This window comes from Stenella coeruleoalba (assembly GCF_951394435.1).
Source record: "Stenella coeruleoalba genome assembly, chromosome: 3".
NCBI lineage: Eukaryota > Metazoa > Chordata > Mammalia > Artiodactyla > Delphinidae > Stenella > Stenella coeruleoalba.
Window position 1 is genome coordinate 157,174,771 of NC_137148.1, and position 18,969 is coordinate 157,193,739.

General features: G+C 53.1%; 1 protein-coding gene across 1 annotated transcript in view; it reads left to right on the plus strand.

Moving 5' to 3' along the window:
* Nucleotides 1–18,969, plus strand: part of ADAMTS2 (ADAM metallopeptidase with thrombospondin type 1 motif 2) — a 247,436-nt gene that overhangs the window by 187,683 nt on the left and 40,784 nt on the right. Inside the window, exons 6-10 of the mRNA XM_079916090.1 lie at nucleotides 8,815–8,971; nucleotides 13,868–13,973; nucleotides 14,616–14,759; nucleotides 15,118–15,250; nucleotides 15,866–15,979. Of these exons, the coding sequence (XP_079772216.1) occupies nucleotides 8,815–8,971; nucleotides 13,868–13,973; nucleotides 14,616–14,759; nucleotides 15,118–15,250; nucleotides 15,866–15,979 (654 nt within the window). The remainder of the gene's footprint in view (nucleotides 1–8,814; nucleotides 8,972–13,867; nucleotides 13,974–14,615; nucleotides 14,760–15,117; nucleotides 15,251–15,865; nucleotides 15,980–18,969) is intronic.

Sequence of the window (18,969 nt, forward strand, 5' to 3'; positions counted from 1 at the left end):
GCAGCTTCCGTACCCTGCACTCCCCCTGTGCCTGTCCCCAGGCCTCGCCAAGGCTCCAGTGGGGATAAAATCAGTAGCACTTGTGCAAGTGACATGTTGTTTGTCTTCCAGCTTATGAGAAGCCTCTGAGTTATCTCAAGTTTTGCCTAAAACAACGTTTTTCTCCATTTCTTAAAAAAAAAAAAAAAAACACAGCAGAAGAAAAGAGATTATCTTATTTTATACAATATGCCATCAGCCAGGGAGCAGAACACCGGCAACACTTGAGGGTTGCATAGCAACTGGCTTTTCAATTGATTTTTTTTTTTTGAGAAGGCACCAAAGCTACTGAACTGTTCTCATTTTAAATATTTCCTAAGATGATTAAAATCAAAGCAAATGGAAATCAGAGACTTGGGGACAATCAAAGAACATAAGGTATCTTGTCAGGTCAAGACAAAATATGGAATGCTCTTAGAAATTTTTCAGCGTTGGAGGGGAAGGGTCTGGGAAATTCTGACTGTGAGTCTCTTAGGGGAAGGCAAGAGAAGAGAATGCTGGGGCAGGGCTCAGTGTTCAAGGACCCAGTGCCACCATCTGCTTACTGCATGTCCTGGGCCATTGCCTACCTGCTCTGGACCTCCGCTTCCCTGACTGTGTGAGGGGCAGTGTAGGGGATTCAGAACACCCCAGGGACAGCCCCTGGTTTCCCCAGAGTCTGGGTCCCAGCCCCCAATCAGATGGGGGCCAAGCATGGTGTCCAGCCCCCACCCCCACCCCCAGTCATTGCGGCCCACCTCCTGAGCCAGACTCTCCATGGTCCAGAGAAGAACAGGAAGCATTAGGGCCAGATGTGCCCCATAGGCTTGAGCTGGGAAGGTTCATGTGAAGAATCCTGAGCTGGCTTTCTCTGGGAATAGCTTCCCAGCCTCTGGGAGGATGTCTGGAATGTTCCTTGATGATATGGGGATCCTGAGCAGAGAAATAAGGATCATGCCAGCCCTCACTGGTATTGGGGTTGCCTGTCATGAGGTTTGAGCTCCAGGCACTGCCTTGTCCACTGGAGCTGCCTGGAGAAGACCCTCAGCCTCGGGGGAGCCTGTGCTGCACCCAGCCTGGGGCTTGGTGTTAATTCTGGCCCTGTTGATCCTTGTGGGACCTTCAGTGAGCTATTTACTCTCACTGAGCCTTAGTGTCCCCTGTAAGGGGAGTGCACACTAGCAATGACAACAGGAACAAGGGTATTCATACAGTCACAGCCTGCAGTGCCCTCTTTGGCTCAGACCCTGTCTGCAGCCCCTTATGTGATGTCACACACTTCACCCTCACAGCAGCTCTCTGGGGCAGTCACCTCATCACCTTTACCTGCCAGGACAGGTGAGTGGCCTACCGAGGTCACACAGCGGTAATCAGCTTTGCTGGGCTGTTATTCCACAGGCTGGGGAACATGAGCTCCGGGCTCTTTGGCTATGCTCCCCCCAGAGGGCATTTTGCTGCCCCCCACCCTGGGGATGCTTGTGGCATGTAGCAGCTAGAGGCTGGGATGCTGCTCAGCGTCCTTCAGTGCACAGGACAGTCCCCACCGCAGAGAATCACCTGGCCCCAAGGGCCAGCAGTACCAAGGTTGAGAATTGACCTCTGCTTTCTTTTTTTTTTTAATTTATTTTTATTTTATTATTATTTTTTTAATATCTTTATTGGGGTATAATTGCTTTACAATGGTGTGTTAGTTTCTGCTTTATAACAAAGTGAATCAGTTATACATATACATATGTTCCCATATCTCTTCCCTCTTGGACCTCTGCTTTCTTGAACCCAGCCGATCTGGACTCCACTCTGTGCACGCTGTCCTGTTTTGTGCATCTTTGGGAGGGCGGATTGGGCAGGAGACGCTCTGGGGTCATGGCAGTTGAGAAGGCTTCGGTGGGCTTCAGCTGGATCCATGGGACATGAGCCAAGGGGCAGAGACAAAGAACATTGTGGGTGCTGATCACCATGGACAGAAGCGCCTGAGCTCCCAGCTCGGTGCTGCGGTTGTGCCCACTTTGCAGATGGGAAGCCCAGGACAGTGAGGTAACTTGTCCAAGAACACAGGGCAGATGACAGATGAGCAGGCCTCCAACCCCAGGGCCCTGAGCTGCCCAGGTGAGCCCCACCTGTCACTTGCAGGTGCCCTGGTGGGCAGGGTTTGTGGTCTGAGGGGCTCCCTGATATGCCCCCAAGCCTGCAGAGCCTCCAGGCTGCTGGTCCCACTTTTCTCCTGTCTCCTTGACTGAGGGAGGTAAGAGCATAAATGTAATTCAGCTCATTCTGGAGCAAACAATGGAAATGTCAGAGAGCAGTGATAGGAGCAGAACTTTCTGCTCAGATCTTAACTGATTTGTTTAATGTGGGACCACAGAGGCTGTCAGGGGCTTCCGTGGTCCCCCTTGAACCCGTGCCCTGGCGTCTCAGAGCAGAGCCCTGGCATCCAGGCGTCCCAACGGCTGAGGCCCCGCGCTGCTGTTCCTGCGGCAGCAGCGCCACCTGGTGGCCACCTTGGCTCTCGCCCTTCCTTTCTTGTCCCGCCTGCCTAGGGGAGATGGCCCTGCAGACAGAACACCTTCAGAGGTGGCGTGGCTTCCAGGCCCACCTCCACCTCTTTCTAGCGGTAGGACTTGGGGTGAGTTACTTCAGTTGTCTGAGACACGGTTTCTCATCCGGAGAACAGGTCAATAACAGCATCTATATCTTAAGGCAATTATACATTTTAAATTAGATGATACGTGTGAACGCAGAGCCCACTGCTACCACCCAGCCCCAGGGTGCATAAATGCCCTGTGTACTGTAAAAACAGTTCCATGCACTATGGACAGCTGGCACCCTTGGCTCCCTCGGGAGGAGGGAGGCTGGTCTGTGAGATGCCGGCTGGTTCTGGGGCCACTCCTTTACTGGGCCTGGGGTGCTGCCCCCTGGAACACCATGGCCCTCTGTGTAGTCCTCAGGCCAGCACAGGTGGGAACAGGCAGAGAAGCCAATGCAAAAAGGAGCAGATAGACGACTTTGGGGCCAGGAGGATGCAGATGACTCCAGTGAGATGGGTGTGAGAATCTTAACTGCAATAGCAACTGTCTCAGCCTCTCTCCATCACTTCTGAAGGAGAAATAGACACGTCTCCTTTCCTCGCTCAGATGAGGACTACAGCTCACGTGCTGTGTGATACATAGCAAAGGCACGGGGTGGAGGCGTCTGAGGGCTGTGGATGTGGGCCGGGTGGCAGAGGAGTATGGGGAGATCTCACTAGAGCCCAAGTGACCCTCGTGGGTGCCCAGACCTCCCTCCTGGGCCCTCTGCCTGGACATCTCTGTCTGTGAGGAGCCCTTCAAGGCAGGCGGAACCTATGGGAAGGCTGGCAGCTCTCAGGAAGTAGGAGAAGTAGGTAGAGGAAAGGCTGAGCCTGGGGTGCTGGCTTCTGCCTAGAAGCTCGTGGGTGGTTGTTTGGAGGCTGCCACTAGGCAAGCCTGCTTCAGCCGTTTTTTCGTTCTTTTGAACCTCAGTTCTACTGACCTAACTTGAGTCCCAGGCTGCCTCTGGACTGTTCCCCCAGGAGCTGCACCCCGAGAAGCAGGAGAGCTCCCCAAAGGAAAACTGCTGAACTTTTACCGAGGAAACAAGCTGGGCCCAAAAGGATGATCCCCGGCCTGTGTCCCGGCATGCTGCAGACCCCACCTTTCCCTGCGAGTGTGTGGTCCTCTCCCCGTGCCTCCTCTGCAAGCCCCACTGCCAGAAACCATCCTCCTTCTCTTACCAGGCGACACCTCTCTTGCTCATCTCCTGCCACCCCGTGGTCCTGACTGCTGAGACATTACACCAGACAACACCCCCATCCATCTCAGCAAATGTCCCCCTCCCCTCCCCCCTCCCTCCTCACTGACTCAGAGAGCTCTTTCTAAAATGCACATGCATCTGGCACCTGCCACAGAGCACAAGGCACACTGCACCCTCCTGAACTCTCCAGACCCTATGAGGATCCCAGCCCTTAGCTCCTTGGTGGCCATCTGAGATGGGTCAGATCCTTGAGAAAGTTGGGACATGAGCAGAGAAATAGGAAGTACAGCAGCTCTGCACCTTGGATGCCGGAACACTGACATCACCCTCCTCCTCCATGTCTCAGGGTCCTGTCTAGGCTGCAGGTCCCAGGGCCCAGCGCATGGCCATTGTTTTCTGTGACCTGCCTCCCCAGGGCCACCTCGTCCTGGTGTAGCCCCTCCAAGCCCTTCTCTCTGCCCCTTCTCTTGGGGAGTCTCCTCAGAACCCAAAAGCCAGGAGGGGGTCCCAGACAACTTCTGCTCTGGACCCTGCAATGCAAACCCCCATGGGGCTGGAGAACGGAAGTGGCAGGCTGTTTCTTGGAGTGGAGGAAGGAAGACGAGGCAAGAACAAAACGCAAATCAATATTTCAATAAATTATCCTATCCTGCCGCAGCAGTGAGATCACGGTGGCTGCTGAGAGGGGCTGGGAACCTGGGCTGAACCCAGGAGCCTGGGAGGCAAGTGTCTGGGAGGCAAGAGGTGCTCGCCAGTGTGCCAGTGTCGGGTCCAACCTGCTAAGGCCTTTTCTCCAGGGTTCTCAACCTGGTAACCTGAGAGATGTGTTTTCTTTTGTCCACAGAACTTATTTTAACTTGAGTCCGTGTTTTCCAGGAGGTACGCTTCTTTGTAAAATGTGAACATTGGCCTGAGTAGTCAGATCTGGCAGCCCTGGGCTCTATCCATTGCATGCCATGCCGATGGGGCTGGCGCTGAGTGTTGTTGCCCCTTCAGCTGGGCGTAGGCTCCTTGGTTGGCCACAGTCCTCGCCACTCCTTATCCCCCCAACTTCTTTACCATAACAGGGAAATACTCTTCTGGAACCTTACCCCTTCTGAACTGGCAAATGAAAGACAGACTCATTTTTCCTTAGAACCAACCTGCCTCACTGACTTACATCACCGGCCTTGGCCTGTGGGCATTTGGGTTTGCAACGCCCACCCAGCACGTCCCACGAGCCCACCCGCTGAGCAGTCAGGCCTCTCTCTGAGTCCCCAGCTTGTTTGTTCTCACCCTGTTTCAGCCTTTGCCTCTGTCCCCAACTCCATGGCCTTATTTCTGCTCTCTGGCCCTGACACAGTGTGTCTTTCTGACTGGGCTCTTGACTCCTTGTCAAAGATGTGACCAGAGCTTCTCTCCCACTGGTGTTGGACATACCAGCTGGACCCTGGAGAACAGCCACTGGCTTTCCTTTGCCAGCCAGTGCCCTTGACTGAGCTTCCCACGATTCTCCAAGGAGGAAGTCCCCTGCTCGTGCTCTTTCAGCTGCAAGTGACAACAACACAACTCAAATTGACTTTCATGGGAGGAATTTCCTGACACACAATATATGAGACACATATGTGCTGCAGACAGCTTCTGGAATGGCCCCTGGTGAGCCCACATCTTGGTATTCACTCCCCGGTGTGGTCCCCTCCCTGTGGGTTTGGGCAGGACTGAGATTTGCATCTAAATGGACTGAGACTTCTGTCTTGGATGTGCCCTATCAGTGCTATCTCTTGGGTCACTCGTGCTGGGGGGAGCAAACTGCCCCGTGTGACTGCTTTGTGGTGAGGTCCATGTGCCCGTGAGGAACTGGATCCTGCCAGTAACCACGTGAGTGAATGTGGGAGTGGGTCTTCGGATGAGATTGCAGCCCCAGTCTCAGCTGCCAGCACTCTCATGGGAGACCTTGAGCCAGAAGACCCTGCTAGATTGCCTTTGGATTCCTAACCCAGAAGCCATGAGATAAGTGTTTGAGGTTTTTCAGACCATAAAGTTTGGAAGTAACTCATTTTGTGGCAATAGATAACAAACAGGCCTGGGGTAGACTGGCCTCAGGCCTGGGGGAGCCAGGTGGTTGTGTGAAGATACCAGGAACTGACCTCTCTCCACCCCAGGCCCTGCTCTATCTATGCTGGCTTCTTCCTCCCCTGGGGTCTCCTCCCCTAGTGGCAGCTCCAGGCTTGCAGTCTCACACCTTTCCGACTCCTTGGCCCCAACCATCCTTTGCTGGGAAGGTGCAGGGTGGGGTTGGCTGGACCTGAGCCCTCCCACCCCTGAGCCTAGGGTCAGACCCAGATTAACAGAGAGGATATTTTACCAAAGGGGGACTGGGCTGCTGTTGTCAGAAGAGCCCAGGCAAAAGTAGCCGCAATCTACCAGGGGAACAATCCCCTGATGTTTGGGCTGAGAGACATGGCCCTGAGGGAAACAAGGCCCTTTTGTTGGAGATGGACTAACAAGGCTCTGAACTGGTTTGGGACTTTGTGGAGCCGGGGGAGTCCCACTCCAGTGGGGGCTCTGCGGCCATCCTTGATCAAGTGGTCATCAGTGGCCTTTGTGATCACCCTCTGATCGGGACTTGGGCTGGCAATCTGAAGCCCAGTGGGGTCCATACTCAAGCACCAAATCAGATCCACCCATGAGGGTCCCTTCCTTCTCATTCCACCCAAAGGTCCTTCCCTAGAAAGGAGAGTCTTTCACTCACTTCCTCCTCCAGAGCTGTGGCCTCTCAAGGTTTTCTGGAGACAGTGATCACCTGGCAGGGTCTTGAGCTACCTGCTTGGATGAGATATAGATGCCACGTCCCCTTCCTCTGCCCTTTCTGTGTCAGGCGGGGTGGGCCGTGCTGTGCTGCAGAAACAAACAAGCTCCATGTCCCCGCAGTTTACAACAACAAAGATTGATTTCCCCCTCACACTTGTATGTTCATTGTGAATTGGCAGAGGACTCTGGTCTCATTGTCACTCAAGGCTTAGGTGACAGAGCAGCTACCATCTCAACATGCTGGTTCACATGCCAACAAGGAGAGATCTCTGGAGGCGCTCATGTGGGCAATTAAGTGCTTGGACCGGGAAGAGACACACGTCACTTTTACTCACAGCTAATTGGCCAGAGCTCGTCACATGCTTCTCCGAATCACAAGGGGGGCAGGAGTGTACCTCCCTTCCCCTTTTCCAGCATCCTCTGGGCTGTCCACCTCTGTGCCAATGTCTAACAGGTCCTGGCCACCAGACCTCTCGCTCCAGTCTATGACTGACTTCATTAGGACTCAACTACATCTTTTTTTTTCTTTTTTAAAAAAATTTATTTATTTTATTTTATTTATTTTTGGCTGCGTTGGGTCTTTGTTGCTGTGCGCGGGCTTTCTCTAGTTGCGGTGAGCAGGGGCTACTCTTCGTTGAGGCACACGGGCTTCTCATTGCGGTGGCTTCTCTTGTTGCGGGGCATGGGCTGTAGGTGCGTGGGCTTCAGTAGTTGTGGCACGCAGGCTCAGTAGTTGTGGCTCTCAGGCTCTAGAGTGCAGGCTCAGTAGTTGTGGTGCACAGGCTTAGTTGCTCTGCGGCATGTGGAATCTTCCCAGACTAGGGCTCAAACCTGTGTCCCCTGCATTGGCAGGCAGATTCTTAACCACTGTGCCACCAGGGAAGCCCCTCAACTATATCTTATTAAAACAAGTAATCTCATCTCTCAGGAGCAATTGGCTCTGTGCTTAGGACTTGGGAACTGGTCTGCCATCTTTTAAGCCATTGACTTGGGTAACTCACGAGATGCCTGGTAATGACTAGTCCTCCCTGGCCTTGAATCGTTCTTCCTTCTTCTGCAACATGCTGGCTTACTAACAATACCCTATATCTTATTCTCTGCTACTTATACACAAAAAGAGAAATATGTGGCTCTGCTTGATGGATATATTTATGCAAGAGAAGAGACAAAACATCTGCTTACGTGTCTACCAAAGAATGCATAGTTCTACTTTATGGACAGATGTATCCTTAAAGTGGAAAAGAACGTGCCCAGTACTCTCTGCCTAGAGGGAACCACTTTGATGGTGGGAGTATGTGGTGAGAGCAGAAACTGGAGTGTCTGCTGTGAGGATTGTGGAGAGAAAAGGGATGAGTGCAGCTTATAGGAGACTTGATTTTGAGATGATACAGTGTATGTTTTATTTGTGGAGGAAGTTTAGGGCAGTGGATTGAATATAAACTTTGGTTTCAGGCTTCCTAGCTGTGTAACCTGGGGCAAGTTACTTGACCTCTCTGAGCCTCAGTTTCTTGCCTCTTCGGGTGGTTGTGAAGACTGAATGAGAGAGTGAATGCCAATGCCATGGTGCAGATCAGGCTGCAGTGCTGCCAGTTTAGCAGCCAGCCTTGGCTAGTAGGTATGTGTCATGACACAAAATGGAATGTGGTTGCTCCCAGTGGCTTCCTGTCCGTGGATCCTGAGGGAATTATCCCTGTGCTCCTGTTCCTTATGTGGCTCCTTTGCTGTATCTGCTGCAAGGTTTTTCCCTCCCTTGTGTCGTTTTCTGCAAATAGCTTCTATCAAGGGGAAAGCGCAGGTCTCTGGGCTTGTAGTCATACTGGGAGTTCTGTCTCCCCTGTCCTGGAGCCTGCCAGAACGTAAGCTCTTCAGGGTGACCGAGGTTCATTGCATTTGCCTCCTGGCCAGGGCCTGCACAGAGCAGGGGCTGAATAGGATGCAGGGGCCCTGGAGGTGGGGTGGGCTGAATGGACTCTTTGAGGCTTTAGACGGCCTCAGAGCTTGGCTCCCACGTCTCACCTGAAATTGTGCAGTGACTTTGTGTGGAAACTCGTGCAGGTATGTGGAAAGGCCGGGGAGCCTTTCCATCCACTCAGGAGAATGGAGCGAAGTGGGAGGGGGTCTTGAGAACGGACTGGGCTTAGCGCCACCTGCCCCAGGTCCCCGGTAGATGGGGTCTGCTCAGCTCCCATCAGGACCACCAGACGCCAACCCCTCTGTTTGTCTCTCCTGCCCCTGCAGTCCCTGAGCCTCATTGAGATTGGGAACCCCTCTCAGAGTCTGGAGAACGTTTGCCGCTGGGCCTACCTCCAGCAGAAGCCAGACTCCGGCCACGATGAGTACCATGATCATGCCATATTCCTCACACGGCAGGACTTCGGGCCTTCAGGCATGCAAGGTGAGCCCCTGGCCCTGCGAGGGCCCCCTGGCAACTGTGGCCCGGGCTGGGAAGGGTGTCTGGGCAAGCGGGCCTGTGTCGAGGGGGAAAGGTAAGTGCTAGTGACCTCCTAGCTCTTGCAAACCACCAGGAACTCTGACCTTTCCCCCAGGAAACTGCATCTCTGGGAGGGACAGAGAGGACCAAAGGTAGTGAAATGGGCAGAGTCTGGGGCTGGCAGCCTCAACCCAGACAGGATCTGAGGCTGGGTTTCAGAGTTTTTTGCTTCCTCCAGCTTTCACAAAACAAATTTGAATAAATTTTCAATCTTTAACAGTTAAGAAACTTTACTTAAAAATTCAAACTGTATAAAACAGATCTAAAAGAAAAAATTGAAGGTCTACGATCATCGTTGAAGATTTTCACACATAGCAAGGCCGCACACCACACTGTGACGGATCTCTTGCAGTGAATGTTGAGTGAAATAAGCCAGTCAGAGAAGAATATATACTTATGATTCCATTTATTTCAAGTTTGGAAGTGAGCAAAATGAATCTGTGGTGTTAACAGTCAGGAGTGGTCAGGAGGGAGGGAGTCGCTGTTGGAAGAAAGAAGAGGCTTCTGCAGTGTGGGGACAGTTTTATTTCTTGATCAGGGCGGTGGCTACACAGGTGTGATCACTTTGTGATAATTCACTAGTTGTGTCCTTATGATTTGTGCATTCTTATGGCGTATATTATACTTCAAAAGAAAGAGCTTTAACGACCTATATAAAAATGTATATTCAGGGGAGTGGACCCTGTTTCACTTCACCCCCATCCTCTACAGATAGTCGTTTTTATTAGTTTCTAGTTGATCATTCCAGTGATCCTTTTTTTTTTTTTTTTCCGGTACGCGGGCCTCTCACTGTTGTGGCCTCTCCCATTGCGGAGCACAGGCTCCGGACACGCAGGCCCAGCGGCCATGGCTCACGGGCCCAGCCGCTCTGCGGCATGTGGGATCCTCCCGGACTGGGGCACGAACTTGTGTCCCCTGCATCGGCAGGCGGACTCTGAACCACTGTGCCATCAGGGAAGCCCCAGTGATCCTTTTTATAAAAATAAGCATATTTATCTGATATAGGTGCTGATTCCTTCCAGCACTTTCTTCCATGACTTATTTCATATGCACCGCTCTGCTCTCTTAACCTGCAGCTTCTCTCTGCCAACCACTTGTCATATTCACGTAAATAGAAAGACTTCTTAAGTGACCCCTGATCAGAGCTAGGATTAGTTCATGTTAACAGAACACCTCTGAGGCACTACTGTTGCCCCCTTTGCCGTGCAGATCAGCACCACAGTAGGAAGCAGGTGGGAACAGAGGGTGTGACCCCAGATCCCACCAAGCACAGAATACGGCTCCTAGTTGGTGTGGGTGCCTCCCCACTGGGAGGGGGCTGCTAGCTCCCTTTCAAGCCCTACACCAGTGTGGCCAGCTGACAGACAGAGCACCCTGTCTGCCCTTGGTCCAAGTGAGAGCTCTAATAGGGAGCAGAATTGTTCCATAGGAGAGAAGCCAATACAACCTTTGTATTAAGTGACCTCATTCTTCATTTAAAAATGTGAAAGGATAGCCAAGGATTACCAGACATGAAAAAAACGATAGGATGAAAAGGATGGACCAAGATGCAAAATAAAATTATAAAACTGACGCCGGAGGAAACAGATAATTTAAAGAAGGGAAAAGTACAGTTTATAAAGTAATATCCCCAGAATGAGGGACTATATCTGTAAACCCAGAACAGATTGCAAGGAAGAATTAGAGAACAAAGGGTTTTCATTAAATTAAAGATTTGACGGTGTCGACTAAAAAATTAAATGCCCAACCTAAAGGCTGAGTCACAGAAATTTTTAGGACTTCAAGCCCGGGAGGCAGCATCTCAAGTAACCCTGAGAGAACTGCTTCGAGGAGGCGAGGGGGTAGCTAGGATACACAGGAGTTTTGCACCAAAGGGCAGGTAATAAGAACAAAAGATTACTGTTAATTAAAGAATACTAGAAACCTCAAGTTAAGGCGTTTACTGCTTTTCTGTGTATGGGAAAATGCGAGAGTCTGGGCTCACTGAAGTCATTCCTTTGATATGCACCTCAGCTATCTGGAGCCAGTATCCTGTGTTTTCATATCCAGAGTTTCCTCAGGGTTCACCGTGGGGATTGGCTGAAGTCTGATGGCTGCTAGAAGACAGGTATTCTTTGCCTCAGGGTTCACCAGCTCACTGGTGGTGGCTGCAATCGCTGATTACTGTGACATCCTTTGTGGCAGGCAATATTCTATTTCTCAGTGGGTAAAATAGAAAATTCAAAAGCTGAAATAAAAAGTCTACGGATCGGGCTTCCTTGGTGGCGCAGTGGTTGAGAGTCCGCCTGCCGATGCAGGGGACACGGGTTCGTGCCCCGGTCTGGGAAGATCCCACATGCCACGGAGCGGCTGCGCCCGTGAGCCATGGCCTCTGAGCCTGCGCGTCAGGAACCTGTGCTCCGCAACGGGAGACGCCACAACAGTGAGAGGCCCGCGTACTGCAAAAAAAAAAAAAAAAAAAAAAGTCAACGGATCCAAAAAGATTAAAATATGAGAGAAAAGTTGATGTAGAGGCTCAATCCAGGAAATACAATATCTATCTAAAAAGATTTCCAAAAAGAAAATAACAGCAGAATAAAATAAGAGGGAAGGATATAAAGCAAATAATACAGATACATTTTCAAGTCTTCAGATCCTAAAAGTTCATGTAACGCTAATGTAGGTGAATGAGAAATACTCATACTGAGGCACATATTCATGTGCAAGCTTTGCATGCAAAGGACAAAGAGAAGACCACAAAGGTTTGCTCTGGCGCTGATTGGAGAACAATCATCTCAAAATCTACAGAGCAAAGAATGCTTTACGACATAGATTTTCCTGTTTATTAGAAGGGAAAAAGACAATACGATGCTTTTACAGACAAGTCTGAAACCAGCACTCCCCCCTCACACTTCCTTCCCTTCTGTGCTTTTCTCTGGGAGCACGTTGCCTGGGACCTCCCTGTGGGGTCTCAGAAGAGTGAGACTGAGTCAGGGGTGTTGACTTAAAAAAGAATATATTCACAACGTGAGAGTTGCGAGTTAAGTTTTATTGGGGGCAAAATGAGGACTGCAGCCCGGGAGGACAGCGTTTCAGAAAACTCTGAGAAACTGCTCCAAGGAGGTGAGGGGAGGAGCTAGGATATAGAGGAGTTTTGCAACAAAGAGCAGGTAATTGGGAACATCAAAAGATTGTTGTTAAATAAAGAGAACCAGAGATCTCAAGGTAAGGAATTTAGCGTTTTTCTATGTATGGGAAGATGCAAGAGTCTGGGCTCACTAAAGTCATTCCTTTGATATGCACCTTAGCTATCTGGGGCCAGTATTTTTACCTCCTGAGTTTCCTCTGCGCTCACAGCAGGGAGTGGCTGCAGTCTGATGGCTGCTAGATGGCAGGTATTCTTTTCAGCCCTGAGTTTCCTCAGGCCTCACCAGTTCATGTTGGAGGGCTGCAATCATTGGTGACTGTGACATCCTTTGTTTATTAATATGGCAGGAAATATTCCATTTATAAATATTCCATTTATCAGAGGACAGGATGGCTTCTCACTTGGTGGGCCACTAGGACGCCCAGGCTTCTAAACAGAGGCCCCCTCTGGCACACAGAGGTCTGTATGTACTTCTGTATCTTGTCCAGGGGCAAGTGGCTAGGCCCTGTTCTCTGGATTTCCTCCATTTTGGGTGGGGTCATCATGTACTCCCATCACCCTCCCCATCCCCATGGGTGAGAATGTTGTCTTGTAAGGCTTCCCTGGGGACATCTTAAGACACCCCATGATCAGGCTCAGCCTAGTCAAGGGGGGTCATTCTTCCACGAACCAGCCATGACACAGGGAGGCCTTCCTGGCCTTCCTGCCTGGGTGGTTCAGGCTCATTCCTCAGCCCTGCCCTCATTCCCTGTCAGGCTCCATTCCCGACTTCTTCCTTGGACCACACACTCTAATTGGGCTGGCAAAACCCACTGTGTCTCCTTACTGTTACCTGTGAATTCAGTGGCTCTTCAGAAGCCCTTGAAGGGGTGGGGTGGGCCCACAGGGCTGCTGGAGGGCCCGTGGCATCTCATGTTGGGGGTTGGCCTGCTGCAGCTGCTCCTCCCCATTCTCCATCTTGCCCGGGACAGACCCCTGGACCCCTCAGCAGGAATGTGGCTCATAATCTCCTCAGTCAGAGTGCAGAGTTGCCGGGCCGAGGGCTCCGAGGGCCCCGTCGTCTGTGGCTGGTCTGCCCCCCAATCCACGCAGCCAGTCCCCTCTACATGACTCAGCAGGGCAGCGTAGCACCTTGGCTATCCTTGCCTGACCTGCCCCGGAACAGCTCAGGGCCACCCTCATTGTAGCCTTCTGTGCACTATGGAAATCCATCCAGTTGAGGACCCAGAGAAGGACCTATGGACCACGAGGGAGCCAGGGAAGGTCCCGAGGGAGTGGGCTCAGGGTATGGTGCCGGGCACCGGGGCCAGGGTTCCTGCAGCACCAGGGGCAGGTGTGGAGACAATGTGCTACCCAGGGGCCAGAAGGCCACCCAGCCAAGCGGGGGGAGGAGCGCGGGAGGTGGCCTGAAAGGGAATAGCGGGAAGGAGGTGGCAGAAAGCCTTAGCAGGTGAGACCTGGGCTCGGGAAACTGAGCTTGCTGCGGTGTGGCCACAGACGGGCAGGGCCGAGGCCCGCTGCCCTGGGGGAGGGGACAGGTCGTCTCCTGAGCCGTGCCAGCCACGGGGGCAGTTGGCTCTGCTCATTCGCTCTGGGGGTGTTGGGGTCAGGGCCCCCAGATTTGGGCAGGACTCCGAGCCTGGGACCTGGAGCCACCCTTTGTCCCCTTCCAGGCTATGCTCCTGTCACTGGGATGTGCCACCCCGTCCGCAGCTGCACCCTGAACCACGAGGACGGCTTCTCCTCAGCGTTCGTGGTGGCCCATGAGACTGGCCACGTGTAAGTGGACTCACCATCCTTGTTGTCTGAGGAAGGTCGGGGTTCAAAGGGCCCCGCTTCTCCTCTGTGCCCTGAGAGGGACAGGCCCTGTATGAAAAGCCCTTGGGATGTGATGTCCTGTCTCCGTGCTGCACAGGACGAGCTGGAGGCCACTTTCTGCTGAAGGCCCCAGGCAGGAGCTAGGGGCTTTCCACCCATCATGCCATTCAAGCACCTGGGCAGGGTGGGGTTCTTCTTACCCCATTTTACAGATGTGTAACTGAGGCTCTGAGGGAGCCTTCCCCAGGAGCACAGAGCTGGAGTTGGGGAAGTTACTCCTCCTGGGTGTGCATGCCGCTGGGTGTGTAGAGAGGGCTGTGGCTGCCTCTGCCTCCACCGCATTCTCATGTAACAGTGCTCTGCCTTGGGGACAGGATACCTGAGGGGGCTGCTGCTGGATGCTGTCACCTCAGAGTGCCCCTGACTTTAAAGTTAGCTGGTAGCAAATGGGTACCACCTTGCTCAGGGCAGACCAAGCCAACTAAGGTGGGGGGGCAGCTCGGGGAGGTTAGGGGTGCCCTCTGAGCATTAGGGTGGGGTGGAGCTGACAGGTGAGTGCGGCCAGGTGAGGGTCCAGTGAGGCTGCCTTGTCTTCCCGCACAGGCTGGGCATGGAGCATGATGGGCAGGGCAACCGCTGCGGTGATGAGGTGCGGTTGGGCAGCATCATGGCGCCCCTGGTGCAGGCAGCCTTCCATCGCTTCCACTGGTCCCGCTGCAGCCAGCAGGAGCTGAGCCGCTACCTGCAGTGAGTACCACCTGTATCTCCCAAAGACGAACCCGAAGTGCCGGTCTCAGCGCCTCCAGCCTGAGGTGCAGGGAAGGGGAGAGGGGGACAGCAGTACGGGACGGGGGTATCCCATTGTTGGGGGCTAGGTTTTGGATGGAAAGTGGTTATGACAGCTGCACCTTTAATGGACGCCTGGTCCTGGGTAGCTTATGCCAAAGAAAACAGGTGCAGCAGGGAAACTGAGGCAGCACAGCCTAGGGCTGGGGTGTGCAGGCAGGCCCACCCCCAAGGCTCCATGAGGGGCCTCAGTTGCCTCCTGGGCTGGATGGCCAGTCCTGTTGAAGGCAGCTTGTGGCACCCATGTGTCCCCTCCCAGCTCCTATGACTGCCTGCGGGATGACCCCTTCACCCACGACTGGCCAGCGCTGCCCCAGCTCCCAGGGCTGCACTACTCCATGAACGAACAGTGCCGCTTTGACTTCGGCCTTGGCTACATGATGTGTACCGCGGTGAGTGTCGGAGCCCACGACACCTCCAAGGGTTGGGCGGGGGGAGTCTGCCCCAGATCGGCCTGGCTTCCTGGGAGGCGGCTGGTGTTGGGTGGCTCCCTGGCACAGAGTGGAGCAGCCCTCCAAAACAGCAGCCTCTCCCTCCATACCCACTGGTCTTTCCCCAGTCTGCACCCAGTGCCCTCCTGGCTGGCCCAGACATGGCTTTAGGAGGGATTGAGGCAGTGGAGTGTTCAGCAGGTGAACAGCGGGTGCTCATGGGACCCTGCAATGACCGCCCCTCCTGCCTGGGCCAGAGGAAGGCCACCAAGCCTTCATGCCAAGCACACTTGTGCCCAGCTTTCTGTCCAGGCTCCGTGAGAGGTGCAGCCACCAAGGTCTGGAGGCCGGGGAGGCCAAGCAGCCTGCAAAGATGTGAAGCATCGTACTGTCTGCTCGAGGTCCTCACAGCCCCAGAATCACACAGAGCTCAGGGCACCACACAGGCCTGTCATGGGTGGACAAGTCATTTCTGGCTCTGCAGCAGTGCAAGAGGACCCTGGGCGACAGGGCGGCACCCCTGGAGGGTCCCTGAAGCGGGAGGTGGCCTGGCTAGCTGCTGGTGCTCTCTTCTAGTTCCGGACCTTTGACCCTTGCAAGCAGCTGTGGTGCAGCCACCCTGACAACCCTTACTTTTGCAAGACGAAGAAGGGGCCTCCCCTGGATGGGACCATGTGTGCACCTGGCAAGGTGAGTTGGGGCAGAGGGCAGGCACTGTGACATGCACAGATCTCCAGGGACAGGCCCTGCAGGGCCCTCGGAGTGGGGCCAGGGGTCTTCTCAGGGGACCCCTTCCTCATTTCTAACAACCCCACCCTCCACAGCTTCTGCCCCGTGCACTCTTTCTTCTACGGGAGGGAACCTGGTGTCTCAGAGTTCCTCAATGTGCTTCAAGCCCCACTGCAGGAATCCCCTCCTCTGAGGACCAGTTTCAGGGTTCCAGCAGCCTTCCATCTCCCCCTGCACACTATGGGTGACTGGGTCACCTCCTCTTGAGGCCAATATTGGCCAACATTCTGGTGACCACGGGATCCTCAGGCCCAACATCAGGCTTGGCCTTTCTATCCTCTGGCGCCTTGGTGTTTGGTCCCTGGTGGGCAGACTTGTCCCTGGAGGTAGCTGGATGGCCACCCACCAGCGCCTGCCTGCTGCCCCAGGCCCTCTTCCCACCTTCCCACCTCCTACTTCCAAAGCAGCAGAACAAAGGGCTTCTCCTTCCAGTCCAGACTCGGGCCTGATTCTCATTGGTTCAGATGAAATCGCACTCCCACTCCTCCGCCAAGCACTTGCTAGGGGGCTGGCTTATGCAGGTGAGCCTAAGCCTAATCCAGGAGGATTCAGCCCAGGGAAGACACGCAGACACAGCAGCACCCAGTGAGGCCCAGGAGAGGACTCCAGCACATGTCCCCCAGAGTCAGGCCTAGAAAGGCACCCAAACCCCCTGAGCCTGAGGTTCCTACACCGCAGGTCTTAAATTCTGCTTTATTTTAGAAGCCCTGGTAGAGCTCCTTAAAGTTATGGATTTCCAGGTCCACCCTGAAGATTTTGATTGGGGATGAGGACTGAGAATTGTTTTGTTTGGTTCTTTATTTGTAAAATTATGGTAAAGTTCACATAACTTAAAATTCATCACTTTAACCACTTTCAGTGGCTTTTAGTACCTTCACAATGTTGTGCAACCATCACCACTATCTAGTTTCCAAAACTTTTCATCACGCCAAAGAGAGACTTCATTAAGCAGTGGCTCCCCATTTCTCTCCTCTCTCCAGCTCCTGGCAACCACTAATCTGCTTTCTCTGTCTATGGGTTTGCTTATTTTGGAATTTCATGTAAGTGGAATGATACAATATGTGCCTTTTGTGTCTGGCCTTTTTCACTTAGCATAATAACTTCAAGGTTCATCTGTGTTGGAGCAGATATCAGTGCTTCATTCCTTTTTGGGGCCAAATAACATTCCACTGTATGGATAGACCACATTTGTTTATCGTTTGATGGACATTTGGGTTTTTTCCACCTCTTGGTGTTTGTGAATAGTGCTGCTAATGAACATTCATGTGTATGTTTCTTAGAAGACATGGGAAACGGTATTTTTAAGAGATGCCCCGGGTGATTTAGCTGTGCCCCTAGACTTAATGAACTGTCAGAAGTTGGAAATGAAATGTTGTTAGAAATACTCCAGGGACTTAGTAATGCCAGAACTGACCTCGTAGCCCTGCTCCCCACAGGAGCTCGAGGGAGGGAACGGGGCCCCCAAACATTTGCTATAACCCCAGTGGGGAGCCCAGTAAGTGCTAAACTGATGAATGAGACTAGCTCAGCATGGCCTCCTTCCCCGGTCTGCCCCTCCAAGTCCAGCCCTGGGTGGAGAGAAGGAGTGGGAGCAGACCCTGCACAGTGTGCTCGCCCAGGGGTGTGTGTGGCTGGTCTTCACCCACAGGACCACTGACCACTACAAAATGTGGGCCAAAGAGTGCCTGACCGCCAGCTGATTGGCCCACTTCTCCTGGGCGGGGTTGGGGGTGGGCATGGGGTCTGGTGAGGAAGGTGGGTAGATGTGGCCAAAGTACCCTTTCTCACAGAAAACACTGACTCAGTGACGACCTTTCACTCTTTTTGGTGGTAGGACCCTTAGTTCATTTAGCCCAGTAAAAACCCCATCATTTTATGTATTAAAAAACAGTCTTGTGCTGATTGAGGGGGTGGAGATGGGGCTTAGCTCAGCCTGCCCTCGTGCACAAGGAGCATAGGTAGAAAGCTGACCTAGGTGAGGGATTCCTGGTGTGTGTGTGGAGTGGGGCTGGAGGGGCAAAGGGAGAGAGGAGGATGGGAAGGGGGAGAGAGGAGGACGGGAAGGGCACCTCCCGGGGGGCCTATCAGAATCCTCTGCCTCTATGAGTTTCTTATTGCAATGTAATCTTATATTTGGAAAGCAATCATCCTTTGTCTCTCCCTTTCCTGCAAGAACAGCCACAGGGCCCAGGAGAGAGGAGAGGCAGAAGGGAGCAGGGGGAAAGTCTAGGCAGGTTGGAGAAATAGCAGGTCATCTCGGGGACCAGGGCTTTGCCAAGCTCAGCTGTCCCTTTCCGTCCCTCTCTGCTCCCATTGCAAGACCCCTGGCAGGGGGTCACACAGCACTCAGGCTCTGCCTGGGGTCCTCATGTCCACAGTGGGTCATCCCAAGCGCATTCTCCCCTCTTGGCCTCCAGCACTGGATTATATCCCTGCTTACTCACAGTTTCCTACACCCACCATTTCCCAGAGACGGAACAATGTATCTGTATTCCATCCGCAGAGATGACCTGGGGAGAAGGAACAAAACTACAGGCGAGCCAACTCCACTGCCTGCCCCTCAGTTGGATGGCTTTTTCATTGTCTGCCTGGGTTCCCACAATGGGGTGTGAAGGGTGCAGAGTGCATGTGTTGGTGAGATCAAGTGGAGAGGGATGAGGGCCAGTGGGCACACGGCTTTCTCATGGAATCAGGAGTTGTGGGCAGGCGTGTTTGGCTGAGAGGGGAGAGGTGAGCTCGTTGCTCTTGGACATAGATGTGGGCAGCGGACCTGAGAATTAGGCTGATTAGTCACCTCAGCTTCATATCCATCCATCCATCCATGTGTCAGGCTCCCTCTGCCTCCATCAGACCTCGCTGTCTGTGGGGGTTGGCCACGAACGTGACGAGGC